The following is an 18,590-nucleotide window of genomic DNA, read 5'->3' as shown; positions in this document are numbered from 1 at the left end:
TCACGAGCGGGAATCAGATCGAGCTATGCGTATATCGCTGATCTGCATGCATGAGCCGGCCGGAACGATTGAGAACGGAGCATTGTTCTCCGGAAGAACACAAGAGAGTGATCCCACCGGTGATCGGTATCCCCCTGTATCTTAAAGAAGTCCCACAGTCGCGGGGGCCTCCGTTGCGCGCAGCAAGAAGGCGAGCGAGGCGGTGGACGTGGGGAAGGAGGATACGGTGGGATTTACGCTCCGGCTAATTTCATATAACGTGGCATGGCCTAATTAACAGCGCACGCTGCGCCGACGGCAGTAACCAGCCGCCGGACTAACGAGCTTGTACCTTGCCTTGCCTCCACGACGCGTAACTAGAAGCGGCCACGCCGTAGCGACCACTGTCCGACCTGCTGCAAGTGTCTCGAACCAGCAAGTGCCTTGGGATATAGCGCGTTCACCGGCGAGCATGGCGTATGTGTGTGTGTGTGTGTGTGTGTGTATGTGTGTGTGCTCAAGGGCGTCGCATAATGCCCCGCGTACGTGAAAGTCCCTCCGCATCTGCGGGGTGGTTGCGCGAAGGATGTCGCGCACGCGAGATGCCAGGCATCTCGTACACCGCGCGCGTATACGCAGCGAAATTTTACCCGGCGTCAATTTTAACAGCGGACACTCGGATAATCTTCTCCGAGAACTGTAAGTTTTCCCCGGCGGAGAATTTCGATATTCGAGCATTATCATTCCGTTAACGTTATTGCTGCGTATAAGCGAATTGCTTTAACAAAGTGTTTGAGAAAGTGAAACGTGCACTTTGCACACGTGCTATAGAGCTTCGCGCAACAATCAGCTGCGGATAATGCAAAATATGATTCTCGTTTAGGGTTTCGCTGACTTGGTTTCGCCGGCGGACAACTGACGGTGGATTTCTCGTCGAGGAGAAGAGAATCCTCCTTCCGCCGTCTGGTTGTAGACTTACATTATTATTGCAAACCATCTATAAATCGTGCCAGTTTCGAGGAGAAACGAGAATTTAATAATGCCACCGTCAATTTCCGCGAGAAGTCGGAATCCAGCTGAGCTTTCATGAAGAACAACGGAAATTTTCTCTCTCTCTCTCTCTCTCTCTCTCTCTCTCTCTTTCCTTCTCTCCCTCAGTGTAAAACTGCAAACTTGGAACTTGGTTAATATTATGTGAAATGTAATGTTCTGCGAAGCGCAAGTGCGTTTTGTTCTTACCTCGTGCTGCTTCTTCCTAATAATACGAAACATTCGTTTTGATTGACAAACGGGCTCTTTCGATAACTCGGCTTCTCCGAGCTGCCAGCCGCGCGCTGAGAAAGAAATATAATGCGAAATAACGCAACATCACGCCAGAGTGCGGATCAAATACTTCTTGGCACTCCATTTTCTTCTCTCTCTCTCTCTCTCTCTCTCTCTCTCTCTCTCTCTCTCTCTCTCTCGCGGTGGTTACCGAGCTATCAGATAATAATATAGCGCCGCGCACATAATCTGACCCGAGTAGCAAGAAAGTAATACTTTGCTGACCGAGAAATTATACGTTTCCAGATCGCCAGGTTAAACAAATCGAACATGTGATTTCTCTCGGGATTTGTACGATCCCCAGACAATTAACGAATTTAGAAAGTTTTCCTTTATCTAATGTATTTTCCGATAAGGAATTATGCTAAACGCTTTCTGCGTATCATATGCATGTAATCAATTAATGTTATCAAATTCTTTCTAATAAAAATGAGATGAATAAGCCTGATGTGTATCTCTACAATTTTTTTCACATTTCACAATTCCTCGTTACACGTAAATCGATATCACATTCGCGCTGCTCTCCCTATAATATAAATTTCGCTCTGAATCCAATGAGACTCAATAGCCCCGAGCCTTTTCATTTGCGAAAGGTTCACCGTAACGCGCCACAAACCCTAATTACGCCGGGCACGGCACAACGTTTACACGATGCCCCCTTATGCGGATATTTGATTCTAAAGTTACAATTAGTCGCTATCCGCTACCCGCGGCCGCTATTAATCACGCTCGAGCCCCATTCTCTCCTGAAGAAAACGGTTTTCACCGTGCCTCAATCGCGTGGGCGCGAGCGGAGCAATCGCGATGAACGGAGTTACGCGGAAGCGGAGGTGGCGAACGCGGTAGTGCATCGCGACCTATTAGAAAGCCCCGGCGTCAAGTCCCCCGTATTATTGCGATCAGCCATGCAACAAAACACGGCGACTCGCGCTGAACGCGATCCACGCGGCCGGATTCCATCGCGCGGTGCAACGCGAAACGTCGGCGCCCGGTAAATCAGACTTAGATTCAGCTGTTGAATCTCCATGAAGCAACGGCGAGTCTCCGATTTTTTTCTCTCTTTCTTTCTCTCTCTCTCTCTCTCTCTCTCTCTCTCTCTCTCTCTTTCTCTTCCTTAACGCGATACGCGCCGGCCTCGTCCGTTGCCGCCGGCAATTTTCTTCCACGGTAGGCTGGTCAAGCCGGCTGTTAAAACCGAGACTTCCGCTCCTCGCCCCGGTCACTCGGTCACAAGCCGACAAGTTGACACGAGGCGTACAACCGAAAGTATCTTTGCTAATGCAATTGTACTGTACTTGAAAAGAGAACGTGGAAACGTTCGTGAACACACTTTGCGAGTCTTTGACGAAAGATCAAGATAGATTTCTTCTTTGAGAGAAATAACAGTTTGAAATAACTCCCTTTTTATTTTAGTATTTGTTAAATTAAAAGGTAACGCATAATTGAAGTACGTGTAATTAATTATCGTTGTTTTCGACATTTTAATAAAATTGACATGCAAAATAAATATTTCGATTTAATTATTTATATTTATACTGTTTATACTATTCATATTTATAATTAAATTAATTGTTATACCGATGGCTGCGCGAATTGGAAAAGTCATTCGTTATACCTAAAGTTATTTTGCGTAACAGCGAATCTCCCCGGCTCAATAAAAAATATGGTTTCCTCACGTTATAATCAGTACATTATGCATATGTCTGTATCATAATCAGGACGAATCTATCACGGCGGTCGATATTAATCGTCTGCATTCATCTTTACCGCTATTACACAACTTTTTTCGTCCGACGAAAATGCAGATGAACTTTCCCCCCTAGAAGTATTATTAATAACACCCTTCCGATCTTCCGGATGGATGATGAGTACCGACAGAACGCAAAATTGCTTTCTCCTCGTTTCATTGATAAATGATGTCGACAGACACTAATTGAGAGTGATCCGCATCTTTTGCTCTCTTCGCCGGTGGGAATCCCATAAATCACTGGCGCTGATTTAATTACGATCCACGTAGCCACGCTATAATTACAGAAAAGCTTTACAATGATCGTAGATCATCGATCGATATCTGCACCTGTTTCACCTCCGCTCGTAACGCTTCCCTGTTGTTCATTGTACTAATTATCTATCACGTATAAAACATTTTATAGGTGCTTAGTACAATGATTGATCTACCTTGTCCACTATTAAATTACAAAATCATTTGTCATGATTGGATAATAATTTGATCGACTATTTCCAGTTTTCTATATGCCAGAGATAGGAATTTGCTACTGGAGGGTTAATAATATTTAGGAAATTTATTTCAGATTTTTAATAAATTTGATTTAGATTTTAAATAAATTAAACCCTATCTATATTCGAACCTCTGTTCAAGCGTGTACATTCTTATCTGTAGTCCCATGGGATCGACATAGATTCTAGCATCGCGTGTGAAAGGTGCGCCGGATTTTTTTTCGGCGTGGCTCGATTTTTCGGAACGACCGAGTTCCCCGCGAAGGAAACGATTGGGGCGAAATACACGATTCCGTATCGTAATATCTATTTGATGGAGTTGAACCGACCAATTAGAATTGGCGGAAATGTCAGCGGGGTCCGAGAAACGATCGGTAGCGTGCGAGATTTTGCTTTCAAATTCGTGCGAATACCCGCGGCTATTCCGCGCTCGTTCCTTCTTCGTTTTTTTTTTTTTTTTTTTGCGCGGGCTTGTTTTCGCGTACAGAACACGAATGCGAGGCCTGGGGCCTCGGAGGCTTGAGAGATACGCGGGTATCGAGAGCGAGCGGGACTTTATAAATTGTAGGCGGTGGCGGTGCACGATCTTATCGGCGATCTCGATCGCAGCTGCCGATTCCCCGGTTGGCGGCGAGACAGTTCTCAAAGCCTGCAGCCGCATTATGCAAAATGAGAAATAAAAACAAAAGTCCGCCGCTGTTTCGTCCACCGCCGATCGGTCTTGCATCGAGGAATCGACGAGGAAGCGCGGAATACATTGATCTGCGATGAAAGATGGAAAAATGACGACATAAGCCCATTTCTACCAACGTAGATTAACTTTAATCTCGGATTAACTTACTCTTTATCTCTTTTTAATTTCTGAAACTAGAATGAGATAACAAGTAAATTAAACCGAGGTTAAAGTTAATCTACGTTGGTAGAAACAAGCCACATTCGGTTTGAATAAAGGCTTAGTCGTTTAAAGTGTTTAAAAGAGAGTTTTCCCTTTGCCCGCGGTCGCGCAATAATATCTTTAGCATTCTCGATAGGGCCGCTCAATGAGGAGATATAATTCTCTCTTCCCTTATTATATCCACGAACAATATGTATGAATCACGAGTATCCAGAGAGGGCGGCGTGGCATCCTTCTTAATTAATTGCATTACGGCACGCGTAAGTCAGGTATTATCTCATCGCGGAACGTAGAAAGACGCTCGGAAACGTAGGATAGGAAAATAAAGGGAATCCACGCGATGCGGCGGCGCGCCTTCAACGAGCGTAGTTTATTAACTTGGCCACTTTTAATAGCGGCACAAAGCGATGCATCTCCCGGCGAACGGGCACGCACGCTCGGGGAGAGGTATGACATTCGTGCGCAATAATCCACGTCGGACGATGCGAGGTGCACGCTTCTCTATATCTCTCTCTCCCCCCGGAGAGACATCGCTTTAATTCAGGAATACCCCCTTCCCCTCCCGGCCCGACGGAACCGGCTTACGAACCGCGCATTCCCGACGATCGTTCTTTATAACCGGGGATTAACAATGAAAAATGTTTCGCGTTCGTGTCCGTATGAGAGCAAAAACAACGCGTTTCTTTCGTTTCCATCATGTCGTTTTCGTTACCGTGAATCGCCATGAGAAACCGGTTAAAATCTATTTTTATACATTATGCCGTTGCAAGGGAAACCGTAAAGACAACGTGAGATATTTTTATCTGCCTCGCATAGAAAAAAAAGTCTAAGCTAACGTTCTCAAGGGGCAGATGTCAGTGATCAAATACGTTTCTAAACACGTTGCAAAATCAACGTGTAAATAGATGCAATAAGAATTTAAAAAATACTCGAAAAGAGATATGGATAATTGAATATCAACAACTCGATCGTACTTTAACTGCCAATTGAAAGTTTATTATGTTATTTTGAAACCAATGAATAAGACTAGTTTAGTAGAAAATAAATTTCAATTAATATTACATTATTTTTAAGAACAAAAGTAAGGGAAATTATATATACATGTATTCAACGAAAATTAAATTTCTTTGTCTCGTTTTTGTTTTTGTCTAATTTTTAAGTCTTGCCCGGGGCATATGTATTCAGAAAGAAAGGAGGGTAGCAGGTAGCAGCATGTTAGTTCGGTCGACTAGTCGATGTCGAACAGGTGCAGCTTAGCTACGGTATAGAGCACTCAAGTATGCATTCTGCACACATGGTTGAAGAGATTAAACACCAATCTCTATAAAATCAAAATATGGCAATAGAGCCACGTTACCGACCTTGTATCGCGTTGTGTTACGTGCCTAGACACGATAAAAATTCTCTTCTTTAAAATATTTCTATTTAAACACCCTGTACAAACTATGTCATAAAACTATCCCGATATATCATACCAGATCCTTACTTATTGATAACCTTTTCTATTTACGGTCTTTCTAAACTTAATATTTGTCTGTTTCCTCGTCCTGTAAACATCCCTGCGTCCCATCCAAACTATTCTTTATGACATAGATATCAATTATCAAATTCTCTCCTTTTTAAGAAATCAACCAATAGCTATTTCCGCCTTACGAGCACTTCCTATGATTAGATGATGCTAAACTTATTCCGACTTTAATATAAAAATCCCTCTCGATGATTAGAGTCAGTCTCTGTACTAAACCATTAAAAGTTAGACGAAAGTCTGTAAAACGTTAGAATAAAACACTTTAAAATACCAGTGCGATCCATTCTCTCACATTACGTACATCTCACACGTAATAGTTGGCATGGGCAGTGTAATAACAGCGTCATAAAATCAATAATATGGCATTACCTTAACAATGTATAATTTTGCTATTAAATAATTTTGAGTGGGTTCGTATTATCAGGACAATTTTAATAAAATTCAACGATTTCAATGAAAATATCGTTTGCAAAATTGCAAAATTCTGAGACGATAAACAGAAGAGAAATGATTGAGTTTTTGTTAATTCCATATTAATTACTTAACAATAGATATAAAGTTTTTGTAATTTTATTTTGAAATTTTAACTATTCTTTGTTTTAGAATAGGATAAAAAATAAAACTTGAATCTATGTACGATTAATAACAATGAATACAAGATTTTACAGTAAGCACGTGCACAGAACTATCTTTTTTCTTTTCTTCTCATCTAAAAGTGGAAGTCTAAAAGTCTTTGCACCCACAATTTTAAGGATTAAAGTACATAACGTTTTTCACTTTAATTTCAATTGTAATTCAAATCGATTGTTGAATCGTTGATGATAGTCCTAAAATTATTCTTTAGATATACTTTGTTTTTAAAAGTCCGAGTTGTACTTCATTTATGCGTACGTAGTGTCAAGACATTTCAGAGCCGACCACTGGTGTTTCACAATGTCCTACCGTGAGTACTGATTTGCTTCCGACTTAGATAGCACGGGACTGAGACACGACTGTACTTTCGCGATTAATAAGACAGATAGCGGAAAGTGAAGTAATTCAGCCGTTGTGGAAGTACGTGACGGGTAAGCGTCAGCATGTGGTTCCTGAATAGTACTAACTTGGCTAACATATTTCCGGGAGCATTATTATCTGAGATCAATGTTACGCGTATATTTATTTGACTGCTTTTTTTTTTACATCGCTCAGCGGCGGATCTAAGGTCGCGAGGGTACGGAATCAATCATTTTAGAATTAATATAATCTTTAAATGCACAATAATTAACGATAATGTGCGATAAAAGTTAAAATTACGGTTGGATAATTTAAAATGTATCATAAATGCATAAACGAATACACAGAACTAGTCGTAGATATTTTCCAGTCCATAAGTTCCCGATTTTATTCTTTGATTACAAAAAATATAAAAAGAAAATAACCTTTGAGAAAAACGTGTTAAGTTGTATATTTAATTAGATGTTTGCGCAATACGTATTACGACCACGTCATTGTATTTAAGTGAAAACTTCGTGGTTTAGCGATTATCATCAGAGAAATCGAGACAAAACCTTATAGAGCGGAAATCGTAATTAATGTCCCGCATAATTGAAGTTAATGCCATGTCAGACATGGTAATAGCTTGATCTTGATACGATCGGATTCGATACTACCAAGTATTTCAGATAGAATAGTAAATGTTAATACACGTACAGTTCAGATACGAGTAATAGTCTAAGTCTCCACGGAAACTTTCCTCCGGTCCTCGCGTGACCCGGCTTACTTCCAAGAGATCACGCTCGCCTCTTTAGATTTTACGGCGCAAGGAACAAAGCTTATCGACATGTTCCACTTCTGGTTCCTTGAAAGAGAGCGGGCCCGACCCTCATATCTTTTTCAGGAGCCCTCGTGCGAAACTACGCTGCCATTATTTTCACAAATAATAATCTCCGAAATAATTCCCTATTTGCAACTGGAATTATTATCGGTAATTACGTTTGGCTTATTTCTGGATTTAGGCGTTTAACGCCAATCAACCACGCTCTAGAAATTTACGTCTAATGCGCATCCCCTGTGATGCAATATGTAAATTGTATCTCCGAACAGATAATTCCAATTTCAGATAGCGATCTAGTTAGCGATAATAAATTCGGAAACCGCAGCTCGTATAATTTATACGTTGCTTTACCTCGGTTGTTCTGTAACGCATCGATAAATCATCAAGAAAGTGAATCGCGTCCGGTTATTTCGTCTCGTTCATCAATACGTTACGGTTTCCGCCGCGACGTTAATTATGTAATTCGCGGGGATTACGCTAGGCCGGTGGAGTTTCCGTTTTAAAACAGTCCACCGTTTCTCACAGTGAGAGAGGAGACGCCGTGACGAAACTCTGTTAGAAGACCGGGCGTCGTAAGTAAGAAGCGCATCTCCCTCCCATGAACGAAGATCGAAGCGCGAAATTATCGGAAGGAAATTTTCATCGTAAACCTCCGCGCTGTAAACCGCGAACGCACTTGCGATCCCACTTATCCCCGGTATGGTGAATGGGAAGTTGCCGGTCGTTACGTCAATTATGGCGTATTCTTCTTTTGCTCTCGTGAAAACGTTGCGCGTACGCGCGCCCTCGAAAGCGTCGCTTCGCTCTTGCGTCCAGTTCGAAAGGAAACTTTGATTTATCGCGTGCGAAAAAGTTCAAGTGAATGATTTGCCGCGTCGTATACATATATCCTCTACGTGGGGTGTCGGATAATGCTTTTCTTCGGCCGCTCGTTGTATTCCCGAGATGGACTTTCTTGCAGTACGCTCCCTACGTTCTAGAATTTATATTGAATGACGCCGAAGTTGCTCGGCTCGATTTAGAATTTAGAAATCCCACGGCGATCCTGCGAGCTGGCCTTTTCCCAGCAGAATCTATTAATTCCTAATCGCGCGCGCAATTCCCCACGGATCCCCGAAGACCTTGCAGTCCAGTTTGTACCGGCTCTTTATACAGGAACTCCGTAGACTCCGCAGAGCCGACCAAGATAACAGGCTACGAGGGTCTAGCGTGAGATTAAAATATGCAAACGCATGACTGTGTTGTTGCATGCGGGGGATTTTTGCGCACGCGAGACAGTTGTTGCACGAACGACGCTCCAAGCGATAGTCTAATTTGAGTGCGAGGTGACTACGTGCGATCTCTAGCGGGACCTCGCGAGCACGCGAGAGTGCTCTCGCCATGCGGAACCGCGGTAGTCCGTTTAATATATTTTCTATCTCGATTTTCGACTTTTGTCCATAACGTTCGCGCGAAATCCGACACGTACGTTACCCGGTGTAAACGTGAGCGCAGTATCGCGCTCTCATATCACACGTTGGGAAACGTGTAGCGACTGCCTCAGCGCGAAAGAGTTGGAAGATGAGCCCGCGGTGACTGCTAGCATTGCTCGTGCCAGCTTGTAATATTCTGCAAAAACACGCGGAATAATTCATAATTGAAGAAGAACGAGAATACAGTTAAGTCCAAAGAGGGACCGGGGTATTGCGTAGCCGTGCAATTGTTCTCGCAATTCCCGTAACGTACGGGATCCTTTAACGTTTCCCGTATCACTAGCGCGGTACCATGTCCGTCTCGTTTTCGCAAGTTGTTGCGGATACCCACAAAAGGCATTGTCCTTAAATGATGAGATCGTCACGCGTGTTTTTAATTTTCCTTTTAATTAAAAAGATATAAATAAAAAATGAGCTCCCGTGAGCTATCCTGCTTTAGGTATCTGTACGAAACACGTAATGTGAACCGTGTCCCGACTCTTAGTTTCCTCTTAAATTAGTATCTCTTGATCTCTTCCACTTTTCCTCAAACGCTTATCGCACTGTTGTTTCAAAAACGTATAATGATATCGGAATGCAATGCGATACGCGTGATTGTGTTGAGCTCGGGTCTGTGCCGATGTGTCTAAACGTCTATGTGGATCAGTCATTTCTGCGGGAGCACGCAATGTTGGGCGAGAGAGGGGCGATAGAGTTCTGTCCTGAATGCGGAATGAGACTTGCGAGATCCTGCGAAACCGACAACGTCGTTTCCCTTCGTTCGATATTTTATTCGCGCTGGTTTTATCACACGCACGACGTACGAGACCTCACAGGACTGTCCACGCGGTATCGATTTTGCCGGTACAAAATTCTTCTCACGTCTTCGCACGTGAGAGATGACGCGTCTCCCGGGTTAAGCTTTTGTCCATATCCCTTCTATATCGATAATCGCTTAGGAACCGCCCCAGAGGATATCGGAAGTTAACGTACATTGCACGCCGCCGTCGAAAATCACAGCGAGCGTATCGTTACTCGTCGAAAATATAAAACACGTATGAGGTATATTAATTTCGAAAGCAGGTATCTATCATTACGAATCAAAGTTTTCGTTTTATGACGAGCTTCCTCAAGTTATTTTCAAGATTTAGAAGTAACTCACAATGGACAAGACTTAACAAGGGAATGTTTAACTTTGAATTAAAACAACTTTTAAATGCATGTTTAAAGTTTACAGAGTAGACGATGATGTGTTCAAAGAAGTCATTTGTCATCATTTCTGCGCTAAAATGAGTTGCACAATCCGCAATAAAGTAACGTGCGTCGCGATAAAAAGTGTCTCGTGTTTTCCGCGATATTTCAGTAAAAAGATTGCTGCTTAAAGCCACTAAGAACCATTGTAAGCATGAAGAGCTTATGAATATGATGATCTCTCTGGCGAACAGATCGTCATATCTCACAAGACGCGACTGCTCACGCACGAGTCACTTCGCGATCTAGCAATTTACGATCCGCCCGGTTATAATATGCGCATTTTAATTGAAATGTTAATAACGTTGCAGCTAATTTCTATTCTCTTTCTTTTCAGGCAAAAACAATGACCCGCTGGTTTTGGTGTTTGGCGTGCGTGATTTTACATCTTCGATACGCCCATTCTAAAGTCGGTAAGTTATTATTGCAATAAATTACCTGTTTCTCTTATTGTCGACATTCGAAAACATTCTTTAACTCTTTCACGTGAATGAGCGAAGATCAAGTGGTTCTCGTTCTTAATTTTAACTAACAAAGCCTAATGTCAGTCAGAAAAGAAAAATGTTTATTATTCCCGCTCAAATAAATTTATGAAAAGCCCAAAAACGAAGTTTGTTCGATTATAACCAGATTCCATAGTTTAAAGCGTCATGCGACGATGTTACCTCAAAGTTATCACGTTAAGTCAAACTCAGAGGGTTAATAGTAACGTGCTTGAAAGTTGTTTCTAAAAATTCTGCAAAGAATCGTCGGCCCGAAGAAACCTTCGGCCGAGCACGAGCGGAATAAAATAAAGTAACGACCCGTACGTAAAAGTCAATCACGGCCGGATCGTGTGGCTTCCCACACGCGTAAATCTATCTCAGCTGATTGCCAATTACTTATGTCACGGTTGATGGTGCAAGCTCTGTTTTATCGTTGTCGCCGGGCATAAACGTGCGCGCGGATCGACGGCACGTGCGCGGAGGTGTTAGCCCTCTGAACGGCATTTACCGTTCGTACCGTGGAAGCAATCCACATCTCTCGTATATCGATACGTCGACCGCGTTATTCATGCTTCTCAACCGCCGATTTGATTTACCGTCGTTACGTAATTACGCTTTAATCGTCCGCGCGTCTCACGTGTACTCGACGCTATGCGCAACTCTCGTTTCTTACGGTGCGGACTTCCTTTTCTTTCTTCCCTTTCATTTTATCACCGAAAGAAGAGTATTAAATGCAAAATCTATGGAGATCCACGAGGTATCGATAAATTCGATACCTAGCCGTGGCGAACGCAACGGACGGCTGCATTTGCAGATAGATAGAGAGAGAAAGAGAGAATGGCGTGTACAGAGAGACGGCTTAGCAGGATAAAACGTGCATTCCGCGATAATTCGCGTTGCCTGTGGACGAGAGATATAGGCGCGGTTCTCTCGCGCGGCATTTTAAAGCGACGCTCTAACGCGAGATGAAGAAACGTGATTCATCGCGGATCGGAGGTGGTATTTACGCGCGTTCGGTATAATGCGAAAAACGTGCCTGTTAATTAACGAACACGGCCGCTGCCTGCATTGTGCTGCACGAGGGATACATCGGTCCTTATTATTCGAAAATGATAGATCTATTTCCTTCAGCTATACGCGTTACGTCACTCGTATAAAATATAATAATCACTTATCCGCGCTTTAAATAATTATTTTATTCCAGTTGTTCCATTTTCCCGTTCTCCATACACTAATGCGAACCAGCCGTTGACTTCCATTTCAGTTTACGCGTTACAGATTGTTCCCCGTTACGTAAGGAGCGACACGTACACGTACCGGTCTCGCGGAAATCCAGATGGTACGAAACTTTTTCCGATACGTGCGCGCACACACGGCACACTTTTCTCCGCCGTAATAGATTTGGTGTTGAAGAGGCAGAAAAAGTTCCCGACGGGGGCACCGCCTGTGATACTTTCCGTATCGATTCCCACGACACCGAACTTGATCGTATATATATATATATATATCTATACGCGAGTTGCTTTATCAACTATCGTTACGCTGCCGGATTCCAGAAGATATTTTTATCTCAACGTGTGTATTACGTTATACGGTCGTAATCTAAGCAACGGTCTGCGATAATACAAGTTCCGTCTAGACAATGTATTAAATCCAGCTTGAAACTCGTCAAAAATTCTACACATAAGGAAACGCCTCTGGACAGATTGTATGAGATCATGACTACGGCTCTTTTTTTCACCCGTCGGTCAATGGGTAACACAGAATCTTTGTGGTACAACTCAGATGCTCGCGGTTGTTCACGCGCGCATAGGAAATATGGGTCGCGATCGACACGATGTCTTTCGTTCTCGTACAGTATGCACTTTCTAATGCCGCGATCACTTTCTATGCGGGAAGAAATGATCGGAGTTCGCCGGTAGTGGCCCGTTGTCATGAAAGATTTACGCGGGGGGGAAACTTTACGAAGGCTCGGCAGGGAATGTGTTGCGCGTGACTGGTCGGATGATGACGAATGTTTCGTGTGTAAATTGCGCGATTTCGCAATGTGACGAACGACAACATGCGAGAATGTGCGATATTGAGCGAAGGGATGGTGTAAATCATGCTATCTATTCTTTGGATTTCGATTTAATGATTAAATACGTTGATTAATTGCAACTATTATAACTTTATCAATATTTGCCATTTCAAACGAAATTGGATTTACCTTTTATCGCTTCATCATCCTGACTTTTAGTCAGAGTAGGTCAGGAAAAAGAAAGATTGCCCTTTATTGCTTTTTATTACCGGCTCGTATTTATATCCGTCGATTCAATCTCAGTTTATTAAAAAAAAAAACTTTCTCACTCACCAACTGATGCGCAACAGCGGAGTTGTCTGCAACGTTGACTACGATGATTCTGTAACACAAATATAATATCTACGTTAAACAGGTGCATTAAAATTTTTATACATTTTTATAAAAATAATTATAAAATTTTGGAAAAAAGAACCTTTACGGCGTCTACATTAGAGAATAAAAAAATATATTTTTTTTGCTCTGGTGTCTAGTTATTATAAATTACAATAAAACTATCCTTATAAAGGAAAACTTTTAATTTTATGCAAATAATAAATAATTCTTACCGCAAAGTTGCTCCGCCTGATGCTTCCTCCTAGGGCTCCTCCTCTCCAGTCCATAAAATTCTTGCGATACATTCCAAGTTATTTTCTGAATCAGATAAATAAATAATTTAAATACTAAATAGAATATTTATATTAAAAAAATTTAATATTTCAATTATTTACAATTTTATATTATATATATATTTTTATTATTTATTAAAACATTAAATTAAAAATTTTAACCAATTAACGCATGATACTAAAAAAGTAATACGTTAATTCTACTACATGTAAAGAAATTTATGTCTAATAATTTAATAACAAATAATTATTTTTACTAATAACGAGTAATGAAATAAATTATAAAATATTTACCTAATTGTCATTATTCTGTGTTTTCCATCCTGTATTAGCTCTCTTCTGTTTTTCCTTGTTGCTGCTTCATAGTACACTCCTATCTGAAAAAGACGTTACAAACTATCCTTAGATTATAACAATTTATGCGACTTTTTTTATGTCAATCTCACGCGATATGTATTGACGATACTCAGGCGATAATAGGGACATAGAAATTGCGCGCCACGCTTGCAAATGAAGCGTGAACATAGTAACGGAACGCCAAGATGGCGAGGAGAGTTCGCACGGTAAATCGCGCGGATCACTTCAGATCAATTCGCGCGCCAAAGTGCTGCAGCGACGCTACACCTGTTGCACCCTTCGCGTCGCCCGTGCGAGTCTTCCGCATTTCGGACAACGAATGGTTCACGCTCGCCTTTTACGGTGGTTATTGCTTCGCACTACTAACGTAAGTTGAATATCCGAATGTCGAGATTACGAGTCAATCGTTCGCGATACCCGAAATATCTGGAATATACGATCCTGTCGCTACTCGCTTGGTCGTTCGCACGACAGACTTTTCGGCCGTGTACGTCTCGTGTGAATCGTGTGAAATACGCGTTGTTCCAATGCATCGTCGATGTTCAATGCCAAATCCGTATTAGCCGCGATAGCTAGCTGTTGTTAGGGAAGAGACGCGGATGAAGGTAGAGTTTGCTTACCGAATTTTCGAACGAATACCAACGCCACGGCAGTCGACCCGTCCCGTGCTCGCCATGTTCCGCAAGTGACGATACGCAATTAAGTTGGCATGAATCGCGCGGACTCGCGCGGACAACTTCACGCGGCGGAATACGTTTACGCGTTCCTGATTTCGCGCCCACGCATTTGATACGCGTTTCGGACAAATAATTCACACTTTTTATGGCGATTGCCGCTTTGCATTGTAAGCACGCTGGATGATAATTAATTAAAGTATTAAAAATTAAAAATAATAAAGCTAAGAAGTTTTCTTTGTTATTTTATATGAATCTAATTTATAAGTAAAATAAATAAATTTATGTATTGTAATTGTTTTCAGTCACCTAACTTAAAAAAATTACCTTTTGACTTAATATAAATAATATCTTTTAAAATTAACTTTTAATTAAATTAAATTTAATTTTAACTAATTAGTTTGCTGTTTATATATAACTTTTTTACGTAACTAAATTAATTCTATAAAAGTTATTAACTTTAACTTAATTTAACTTTTTAAAAATATTAACCTACCCAATTTTGATTGTAACACAGGATAAATATGTTAGTTGAAACTATAAATAGATATTTATGATAATATCTGAGAATAATTGGAATTATCGAATTTTCCGACCGAGTAAGATTCGTGAGAAATGCGTTCTAACAGATCATTAATCATGTCAAACGACCGCTGAATCTACGTTACGTGATGTTTAAACATAGTAACAAGGGACAAATATGGGACTAATGGAGGATTTGTTTATCTAATTAATCGAGTCGCAACGCCACTCGGAATCGGTCCATCCCGTGCTCATCGTGTTCCGTCAACGAAACGTTCGATATCGACAACCACAACCTGGTATTAAAACTTTAATCAAAGCAACGTGAGTCTAATGAAATTACAATTGATTAATAAAAAATATATGATATTGAAATTAAATATTATATGCGCAATATGCATCACATGCTGAAATTTTATAAAAATCTCGTATTATATATTATTGATAATATTTTCTTCCAAATATTTTTCTTTTTTAATTTACATCGGGTAATATCCGTTTCTGTTATTTTAAATTAATTTTGACAAATATAGATCTACTACCTCTAAGCTTTATATGTAAGTTTACTAATGGCAAACAATTAATTTCGTATTAAACGCTTGACGGGAGATAATAAACATACTGCATTCAATGTCAAAAGCAGCATAGTTTGATTTTGCATTGATTTATTAAATTTAGATAATTTATTCATCTTTTAGAATCTAAAAGAGAGATTTGAGAGAAGAATAATAAAATAAATTTACTACCATTTTTTAAAATTAATTTAAAAGTTTTTCTCGAGTAAACATTAGGTTTATTAGATTTTTTAAAATGGAAATATTTATAATATATAATCAATAATTTAAAATGTTATTAAAATTATTTTGCTTAAAAAAAATATATATAATACTGTACTGTTTGTTAAAAAATTAAACAGTATTGATGACGCTAAGACAGTAATAACATGAAATAAATGACATCAAGTTGCAATGCATGCACGACACATAATGAGAGATAACAATTTATTTTCAACTCTTGTAATTCAACTTCTAAAGGAATTATTATATCGTAATGTCACTCTTTAATTTAGTTTAACTACCGTGACAAGGATATTAAGTCAAAAAAGAGTGGGGATAGGCACTTAAAACGGTGGACTATCGTGTTACCTGGTGTAAATCATTTTACGTTGTAACGAACCCACGTACGCATCGGTAATGGCAACGTGTCAGTAATTAGACTCTCATGTTCGTTACCGTGCAATCCGATTAATTCATCCGGTTTGCGAGGTCCCGTGACAAAAATCGGTCGACGACCGGTCCCTTTCGTAACAGCTGGTGTACTCGCTGCATAATCTTCCCTCCTGATGCGAGCGTTTTGCGCGTCACGTTTCCGACCACGCGGATTTCTCGCACCTGTTTGAGAGAGCGAGAGAGAGAGAGAGAGAGAGAGAGAGAGAGAGAGAGAGAGAGAGAGAGAGAGAGAGAGAGAGAGAGAGAGAGAGAGAGAGACCGGACGTGTTGACGAACTCTGAGAATTAATGACACGCGGAAATTGAGCATCAGTTGCGTACTGGTTTCGATAGAGTGTAATTGCAAGCATGCAGATGAAAAGTAACTTTATCTGCACGTGAAGTCTATGAAATATATTTTCAAGAAGTCGCAGAAAACGATGTCTTTTTTCAAAATTTAATTACATCCCTTTTTTTCTACATTTAATTTTTATTTTTTAACGTTAAGCATATCTTGCTAAACTAAATGTTGCATTAGATTTTTTATAATTAAATTTATCGAAAAATTACATGAAAAACAAGTCTGTCCTTTTGTATCTGCAAACGAAATTCTTGGGTAACTGCTTGTTGTACGAACGATTGTTTCACGCTTTTTTATCGCTTTACTACTTTGCATGATAACAAAAGTTAAACGTGCGAGACTACAGATAGAACATGCACGGTACTTAAAATATCCAAAATACGATCGTCATTACTTACATTTTATCAGCACGCAAACGAAATTAGAGCATCGTACATGCTCGGGAAATGCAATATAACATTGCTATCGTAGAAATATAGCCGTAACGGTTCGCTTTATTACTCGCCTGATTGCCCTTGCTGGTTGAGTGAACTATAAATGCCTCAAAGTCCAATCGTCAAGAACAGTTCGTACGTTTATTATACAGATAATTACACACGTAATTATAAATAATAGATGTCATTAGAGTCATTATTATCTTTAAACAGCCATTAGATCACCTTGTCTCAATCTACGTACACATTTTTTATTTACAGAAACATTGCGTGCGCTTCTCGTATGCAATTTCAATTTTGTAGTCATTAAATATAAATATAATTCAACATGAAATAATCTGCTTGAAATAATTTTACATTTTTTACGCAAAAATAAATGTATAAATATTTGTGCGCATAAGTACTACGGAATAAACAAAATCCTAACAGGATTCGATTTTAAATAAATTTTTTTTCTAACGTTATAACCCTTAGACATTAACCTTGGATTTGTACGTTTTAGCACAAAACATCGTTTTTCATCTTACTTACGCAAGTACTCATACATACTTGTGCAAGAAGAAAAATTTTTCACATCTAACTTTTAATACTTACTTGAACTTTAACTTGATATAAATCAAAAGTGTATGTATATGTATGTAGATTAAAACAAGGTGATCTAATAGGTGATCTGATCTTATCTTTTTTTTAGTTGCCATAAAGTAAAATATCAATGTCTCACAAATTGTGACAAAGGACATTTATGAACAATAATTATAGTCAAAAGAGTTTTAAAAACTTTTCACAAAAATAACATTATTTTTTACATATAAGAGAATTATAATCTTGCATAATATTTTATTTTATTCGAGATATTGAAGTGTTCTTTTTTGTTGAGATTAATAAAATTAAAATTAATTAATATTATACAAATTTGCCATATAAATATATAGCAAATAAATGCTAACATTTAGCTTAAAATTTAATTAACAATAAATATTGCACATCAATAAGCTATTTTAATATTAATGTCTCTATAATCTTTGTATATTTTGTTTATATTTCAGGTTTATGCGAGGTGGAAGCAGGTCAATCGAATATCATCCTGGATATTGAAGAGAGCAGAGGAAATGGTAAGTGCGGGGTGTTCAATTATATAAATTTATCGTATATTAAATATCTCTATTAATTAAATCCATATATGTTTTGCTTTGAAAGCGTTGCTTTCCAGGAAAACGTGCAAATTTAATTAGCTTATAATTTAAAATCAAAAGCTGTTGTATCATGTATATTTTTTCGATCTCACTATTTCTTACGTTCTTCTGTTACTATTTTATTTACTTATTTTGCATAATTATTCTATAATTCTTTTTATGTCAGTTTTTATGTCAGCGCTTGTTCCATA

General features: G+C 39.6%; 2 protein-coding genes across 2 annotated transcripts in view; one reads left to right on the top strand and one right to left on the bottom strand.

Annotated features, from left to right (window-relative positions):
* The window catches only part of LOC105829320 (uncharacterized protein C15orf61 homolog), a 55,813-nt gene extending 41,106 nt beyond the window's left edge, over nt 1-14,707 (bottom strand). Inside the window, exons 1-4 of the mRNA XM_036289685.1 lie at nt 14,629-14,707; nt 13,946-14,028; nt 13,592-13,676; nt 13,317-13,365 (exon numbers count right to left, since the gene is read on the bottom strand). The gene's annotated coding sequence lies outside the window, so the exon portion shown is untranslated. The remainder of the gene's footprint in view (nt 1-13,316; nt 13,366-13,591; nt 13,677-13,945; nt 14,029-14,628) is intronic.
* LOC105830331 (cadherin-99C) overlaps nt 1-18,590 on the top strand; it is a 111,157-nt gene that overhangs the window by 62,454 nt on the left and 30,113 nt on the right. The window contains exons 2-3 of the mRNA XM_028194979.2: nt 10,816-10,891; nt 18,253-18,318. Of these exons, the coding sequence (XP_028050780.1) occupies nt 10,816-10,891; nt 18,253-18,318 (142 nt within the window). The remainder of the gene's footprint in view (nt 1-10,815; nt 10,892-18,252; nt 18,319-18,590) is intronic.

Source organism: Monomorium pharaonis, chromosome 7 (assembly GCF_013373865.1).
Source record: "Monomorium pharaonis isolate MP-MQ-018 chromosome 7, ASM1337386v2, whole genome shotgun sequence".
Taxonomy (NCBI): Eukaryota; Metazoa; Arthropoda; class Insecta; order Hymenoptera; family Formicidae; genus Monomorium; species Monomorium pharaonis.
Note: the sequence above shows the minus strand (reverse complement) of the source record. Positions and strands in the feature narration are given on the sequence as shown.